At 52.1% G+C, this 7,458-nt stretch overlaps 1 protein-coding gene across 1 annotated transcript in view; it reads right to left on the bottom strand.

The window, feature by feature from the left end:
* Positions 1-6,096: 6,096 nt before the first annotated feature.
* Positions 6,097-7,458, bottom strand: part of ASB13 (ankyrin repeat and SOCS box containing 13) — a 72,029-nt gene continuing 70,667 nt past the window's right edge. The window contains exons 12-13 of the mRNA XM_077758412.1: positions 6,696-6,839; positions 6,097-6,507 (exon numbers count right to left, since the gene is read on the bottom strand). Coding sequence (XP_077614538.1) covers positions 6,304-6,507; positions 6,696-6,839 — 348 coding nt within the window. The 3' untranslated portion in view covers positions 6,097-6,303. The remainder of the gene's footprint in view (positions 6,508-6,695; positions 6,840-7,458) is intronic.

Below are 7,458 nucleotides of genomic sequence, written 5' to 3'. Positions count from 1 at the left end.
CCGTGAGATCATGACCTGAGCCAAAGTCGGATGCTTAACCGACTGAGCCACCCAGGCGCCCCAAGAAACATTTTTTAAAAACGTCTCTCTCTGCCTGCCGTTGTTGGCCCAGACCGGACTCTCTGGTGACGCACAGTAGTTCCGGAAGTGCAGCTGTGCTGAGAAGGAACCACCCGTGTTACCAGCCCTTCCAAGCCCTGCGGTGCCTTTAGCATCCCAGTGAAAGCTCCCCACCCCCACCTCTTCTCATGTTCCGTACAAGTCGGAAGAAATCATCTTTTGTTTGGTTGAGGTGTGAGTAGACGCAGTCACGTTCCTTGACCGCCTGCCCTCGGACTCCATCAGACTTGCCTACGGGACGTGGCCACTCATCCCCGACAGCCCCCAGCGGGGCCCTGTGTGTGCAGCAGGCCGGCTGCCTTACTCTGGGTTTTATTCCTCCGTGGCCGGGGCAGAAGCCCGCAGAATGTCCTAACCATCGCAGGCAACCAGTTAAATGTTTCTAGAATGCGAAGGAATGTGTGCTTGGAGGCTGCTGGTTTGGGAACTCGTAATATTCGTTTCTGCGAAGGAATGTGTTCAGAATAAGAACCAAAGGCCCCCGTCGTGGGCCCCAGTTTCCATGTGACTAGAAATGTCACTTGGCTTCACTGAGTCTTAGTTATCACGCTGCCCTGTGGGAGGGCCGCACAGACGCGATCGGGGACGAGGCCAGACGGTCTGGGGAAGGGCCCCTAAGTCCTGCAGGTACATCTCTCAGGTCTGGGAATTGCTAGCTGCTGGGAGAGTGGGGGCAGGGGGGGCGGATGTGGGGACTGGGGCTTGAGGTCCTGCTGGCCGTCAGAGAATATGGCTCTGGTCAGGGCCATATGCACCCGAAGCCGCACCCTACTGTCAACCTGCTCTGCGTGCAAAGTTCCCGTCCCTACACCACGCTGGCTGGTGTCCCCTCGGTGACGCCACACAGGGCAGCCGATTTCCCTTGCCTGCCCTTCCTGTTCCATTTCCAATTCTCTAGTATATGGAATTGAAGCATATTTTTGCTATTTTCCTTAAATAGAATTTTATACTCTTTGGGTTTAATGTTTATTATTTTGAGACAGAGAGTGTGAGTGGGGGATGGGGGCAGAGAGAGAGGGAGACACAGAAGATGAAGCAGGCTCCAGGCTCTGAGTTGTCAGCCAAGAGCTAGACACGGGGCTCGAACCCACAAACTGCGAGATCATGACCTGAGTGGAAGTCGGATACTTAACTGGCTGAGCCACCCAGGCGTCCCTAGATTAACGGGATTAAGAGCACACATACCTTTTTGTTAAATTTTTTTAATGTTTTTTTATTTATTTTTGAGAGAGACAGAGTATGAGTGGGGGAGGGGCAGAGAGAGAGGGAGACACAGAATCTGAAGCAGGCTCCAGGCTCTGAGCTGTCAGCACAGAGCCCCATGCCGGGCTCGAACCCACAAATTGTGAGATCATGACCTAAGGTGACATCAGATGCTTAACTGAGCCACCCAGTTGCCCCCCTTTGTTTTTTTAAAAAGAATCGAGGGACCCCTCCATTTCCCCCCCCCACAAAAAAACTAACAACTAGACACTTTGAAAGTAGCTTGTGATGGATTTTGTTTTTATGGCTCCATTCATTTCCACTTTTTTTAATTACCCATAATGTGCTCTGCAAGGTATAGATTCCTACAGGCTCAAAGTCAAAATCCACCCCACCCCCACTCCCTGGGTGCCCAGTCTGGCCCTCTAGAAAACTCTCATCCATGTGATGGAACCCATAAACACAAGAACGGATGACAGTAAACTCTATTCATGTAGAATTCCACGAGACTGAACTTCACTCTCTGGTTTCTGTGTTCGGGAGAAAAAGCACAACACAAACGAGTCATTTACCCCAGAAATGTACCACCAGCAAGGGCCACTTTATACAGTTTTGTAAACTACACAGCACCGTGGATATAAAAATGAATGCAACTGCATTTATTAACCCAAGACCCAGGAACCGAATCCCTCTTCTCTCCTCTGCCAAGAGCAGAGTTAGCTCTTCATCCTGGGTGAGGCTCACGCCCCAACCGCCACGTTTCTGGACACAGCACTGGCTCCTGTGTCTCCTCCCTGAGAAATGGTCTCTGAAATACTTCAGGGCCAAGATTTGTTTTTACGGATTTTAATCCTCCGTGACCAGCAGAGAACCTAGTAAAAGAACAGTTTCAAAATAAAAAGAAAGGATAAAAGGATGAATGTATGGAGGGAGGGAGGGAAGGAGAGATGGATGGATGCATGGAGGGAGGAGGGCGGGCTGGCTGAATGGAGAGAGGGGGATGGGCTAGTGGGTGGGATGGATGGAGGGAAGGAGGGCGGGCTGGCGGGCTGGTTGGGTGGAAGGACGGACGGACAGACGGAAGGTGGGCTAGTGGGCAGGCCGGCTGGCTGTCTGGATGGATGGATGGATAGATGGACGGACGGACGGAAGGTGGGCTAGTGGGCAGGCCGGCTGGCTGTCTGGATGGATGGATGGATGGATGGATGGACGGATGGACGGACGGGCGGACGGACAGACGGAAGGTGGGCTAGTGGGCAGGCCGGCTGGCTGGCTGCTTGGGGAAAATGAACCAAGGTTTGGGTAAATGTTCCTGCCTTTTGTCCCATCTAGCACTCCGTCTCGGACCCGGCAGAATGAGTCTCGGGATTTGCATCAACAGCAAGAAGCAATGGGAATTTTGTTTATTGATCACGCAGAAAGCAGGGAGCTGAAGTAACTGCACCCCCTGGCTCCGAGTTCAGCTGCAACTTCTCTCTCCGCTCTGACATCCGGTCTAGCAGAACCACACACCTGGAGACCAGATGCTGGAAGAAAACTTTTCTATAAAGAAGTAAGTGTGTGTTTGGGGGGATGTGGGGCGGGGGAGACCTATCATGAATCTCTCCCTTTATTTATGGTTTTGAAACATCAGGCCTTCAGGAGGCACCTTGTTTAGATTGGACCCACTTACGACATATTTTCATTCAAACCGCCGGAGATCACAAGACTTTCATGCCAACATAACTGAGGCTTGGCTGTCAATGCCATGTGGTACCAACACTAAGAGAGAAAAATCAAAGTCTCCCAGGTCTGGAAGTATTTTCTGGCCATTACAGGGAAAACAGTAAATGCTCCAGAGCCGCGCAGAGGCCGCGCTGCAGGACGGCACCGCCACTCAGCATGGGCACACAGCCCGCCTCGTGTGCAGAGCCCGCTCTCTGCTGTTTGCATGAGTGATGGAAACCTGCTGCTGAAAAGGAAGGGTGGCTGTCCCCTGGACAGAAGCGTGCGGCAGTTCCAATGACAGCAGCCCAGGAGGGAAAAGGGACATGCTGAGCAAGGCACTCTGTCCCGAACAATTTCGAAGCTTTGCGCAGACACATCCAGAGGACGGATGGGGTACCACGTGCAGCATTTCTGTGCGCATGAACATCGGCACGGGAAGGAGGAAAGGAGACTCCTCGTCCTTCCATCCTGACAGGTGGGTGGGCAGGAGAGGGAAGGAGTCCCCGTCTTTCCGTGCACCTCCCCTCGCTTCGACCTGTGGGGGGGCAGGCAGCACCCGGGAGCCCGAAGATGGGTCTTCCTAGTGAACCAGTTCCTCAAGCTTCCAACTTTCCAAAGAGCAGCATTTGCGGCTGGGAACTCTGCCCAGAGCCACATCTAGAAGGTTTGCAGTCACCTAAGGCGTGAGCCATCCCCCAGCAGGAGAGGCTAACCTCAGATGAGAGGCAGGCAGGCCCTGGGAGCCACTCAGCACAATCAGGGCTTCCAGGGTCTAGTTGACTTAAGAAAGTAGCTACAACCTGTTTCCCCGGCCGAAAATACGGACGGTGAGCAAGTGTCAGCAGCTGTTGTGAAACACAAGCTCTCACGACCAGAGCAGGACCTCGTCGCAGAGCGAAGCTGAAAGGCATTCTCAGACAGAGTCCGTTTGTAACAGTTACACACTCTCCTCCTCTTTTCCTAAAAGACATTTTGGCCCTTGTTCCTCCTCTGAGCCTTACGTTGTTATGAAAAAACAAAACCCACAAAAACACCGAAAACACACAGAGAATACACCCACGTTACCTGTTTGCTGCCCTACCTCCAACCTGAATAGAACTGTAACTTTTTTTAAGACACGAAATGTCACAGAGAGGTGACGTCCCCTTCATGCCTGTTCCCAAGTCACATGTCCCTTCCTCACCCAGAGGAAACTCTAGCACGACGCCCGCCTGTGGGCCCCATGTGAGCGTTGACTACACACGGAGGTATCCTTAGATACTTAGGATATGAATGGATCCACACTGTACATAAATAAGGTGCGCAACTTTTTTTCCAGCAGCATCGTAAGTTTTATATCTATTAGTGAAAACATAGAACTCTAATTCACCTTAACTTTAACTGATTATAAGAATATACTCTCCAACTTGCCCCTCTAATGGGGTCTGTCCCTGTTATCAACACTGCTGTATGAGACATCTCAGTATGTCTCCTTGCAATATGCCTGAGTTTCTTTAAGGTCCATTTATAAAAGGGGAAATACGGAGCACATGTGGTATGTGCTTCTCTGGGTACTAGATACTATCTGCTATCCTTCAAAATACACACATCAACAGACACCCCAGTTAGCTGAGTCCCCATATGCCTATTCGGCCCATCGACATAAACTATCAGACCTTTCCATTTTTATCAAGAAAATGGTATATATTGATATCCTTTTGTTGAATTAAATATTCACTAATTTGCATTTCCCTGATCATTACTAACCATCCTTTCCCAACAGGGGACATTTGAAGTGTCTCTAAATTTCTTGTCCAGAGTCTTTGCCTGTTTTCTTTCATCTATGGGGCTATGAATCTTTTTCTTAATGACTTCTAGAGCTTTATATATTTTGATTACCAGTTATTTCCTATCTGTGCTGCAAACGTCTCTCCAAATCTGTCAGCTACCCGTTGAGTTTAAATTTTTTTTTAATGTTTTATTTTTGAGAGACAGAGAGAGGAGAGGCAGCGTGAGCAGGGGAGGGGCAGAGGGAGAGGGAGACACAGAATCCGAAACAGACTCCAGGCTCTGAGCTGGCTGTCAGCACAGAGCCCGACATGGGGCTCGAACCCATGAACCGTGAGATCATGACCTGAGCCGAAGTCAGATGCTCAACCAACTGAGCCCCCCAGGCACCCGCACATTGGGTTTTAAAATATAAACTGAGAGGGATGTCTGGGTGGCTCAGTCAGTCAAAGTGTCCGACTCTTGGTTCAGCTCAGGTCATGATCTCATGGCTTCACAAGTTCGAGCCCCAAGCTGGGCTCTGCACTGGCAGCATAGAGCCTACTTGGGATTCTTTCTCTCTCTCTCTCTCTCTGCCCCCTCCCACTTGTGCTATCTCCATCTCTCTCAAAATAATCTTAAAAATATATGTAAAAAATAAAATGTAAACTGAGCTCTTTCTGATCTATGGCTCCTGAAATAAGTCAGGACCATCCCAGGGTCAGAGGAGATCGTTTACACGGCTGAGAGGCCTACAAGCCAGCACCACCACAGTACGGACACCGACATGTAACTTTTATGTTTGGGGAGCACTTTATACTTTTCCAGGCATCTTTTAATCACTTTATTTTTCACCTTCACAAAAACATAGGAGGCTCTCGGGGCCTCATTTTCAAACACGTAAGAGTCGGGAGTTGATCATCAATGTCCTAACGGTGGGAGCCTGAGCCTCCTCCATCTGTTGCTGCAGTTAGGGACACCCAGGCTCCGAGGAGCAGAGAAATGTGCTCACGGTCACAGCCCTGCTAAAGGTTCAGGCGGGTCCCATGTCGATTATGTCTCAATAAAGCCGGGGGACGAGGGGGGGTACAAGAGGCCCTAAAACCTCAGTCATCTGATCCCTCGGGCAGTGTGTCCCCACTGAGGGCAGCACTGTCGTCCGCACTAGGAGACAAGGAGAGGCAGGAAGGAGGGAATCGAGGAGACGGGCAGGGCCCCATCAGTTGACCTTCCAAAACACAAGATGACAGCAGCCCCTCTCGACAGGAGGAAGCCCACTCAGTGCTTCTGCTCCCAACAAAAGGGCAACGTGAACCTAAGGACGGACTCAATTAAGCCACTTTTATTGAGCAGCGGGTGCGGGGTCTGATTCTGCACTCCGTGCCCAGCGTGAGGAAGTGTCATCAGCATTTGCTGACGGAGACGAGCTTCGGTCCCGGAGATGGACGGGCAGATCCCATGCTTGGTTTGTCGTTGTCATGGTTGGGACGTGCAAAAACCACTGGCCCCAACTCGGATCTCAGACTCTTAACGGAATGGGAATGGCTCGCTCGCAGCAGTCCGTGATGCATCACCGAGGCAACGGCTCAAACAGCAGAGACAGAAAATACCTGTGGCAGCCCTGAAACTCTCCCAGATCTCCGGCCCCACCGAGAACTGCGAAGAGACCCCTCTGGCAGCGCAGCACAGCAATCCAGGTTCCCACTGGTGGGCGCACTTTCCCGGGAGCACCTGGGGACATTCGCGTTTCTGGGGACGCCGGCTCCGGGCATGACCCCCAGTAGCGGCGCCTTCCCCGCTCCCTCAAAAACCAGACATATCTGAGCTACTTATACAAATGTCCAACCAGGTTTGGGTTTTTCAATGGGGATACAGAATCTTAGACAAATGCAGGCTGAACCCGGTACCGACGAGCTCACCTCGAGCCTCACGGTGCGGAATCCGTGGTTTTTATCGCCACAGGGACAGACCCCTTCACTCCCTTGTTGGGTAGTAAGCCTGAGTCCCACACAGTTCAAAGCGCCCTGACAGCTCCCGAAACATAACAGATGTCCCGTAAGTATCTGCAAAAATGCATGAATCGGCGGTTAATACCTGCTGGGTGCTGGCAACCTCTTCTGCCAATCTCAGAGCTTCAAAGGAGTTAGCAAAATTCAGCGGAGGAGGATTCCGTCGGCAACAGCAGGGAGAGGACACATCATCCCTAAAGCTTCCTAACGGTGCTCCACGCTGGAAATGACTGCTCCCGGCACACGCTGCCTGTACAGACCCGCTGACAAGAGCTACGCGCCACAGCCTCTATTTGCTCTACGGGCATTTAATCGTCCACATGAATTTTGTAAGCGGCAGGGCCTGAAAAGTTCCCAAGAAGCACTGCGCTGGTTGTGGGGAATAAACGGCCTGAGCCCTTCCCCCAAGACCGCGTCGACCCCCCAGTGACGGGTACACCTGCCCACAGGTGGGCCCTGGAAAGCCCCAGCCGCAGCTGCAAAAAAGAGCATCCGAGCAGGAGGTCACCAAGCAGGTGTCCCAGGCGGCAAGACCAGCATCCGACCCTGACCTCTGCAGCTCAGGCGCCTCCCTCCGGACGGCCGGGGGCCCCCAGGCCTGCGGAAATCAGCAGCAGCGCCCCGGGCCCCGCCCGCGCGGCCTTCCCCCGCGGCCCCGGCAGAACCCTTCCCA

Source organism: Crocuta crocuta, unplaced genomic scaffold (assembly GCF_008692635.1).
Source record: "Crocuta crocuta isolate KB4526 unplaced genomic scaffold, BGI_CrCroc_1.0 scaffold32, whole genome shotgun sequence".
NCBI classification, from domain to species: Eukaryota; Metazoa; Chordata; class Mammalia; order Carnivora; family Hyaenidae; genus Crocuta; species Crocuta crocuta.
The sequence above is the reverse complement of the archived record's forward strand: the minus strand, read 5'-3'. Positions and strand labels throughout refer to the sequence as shown.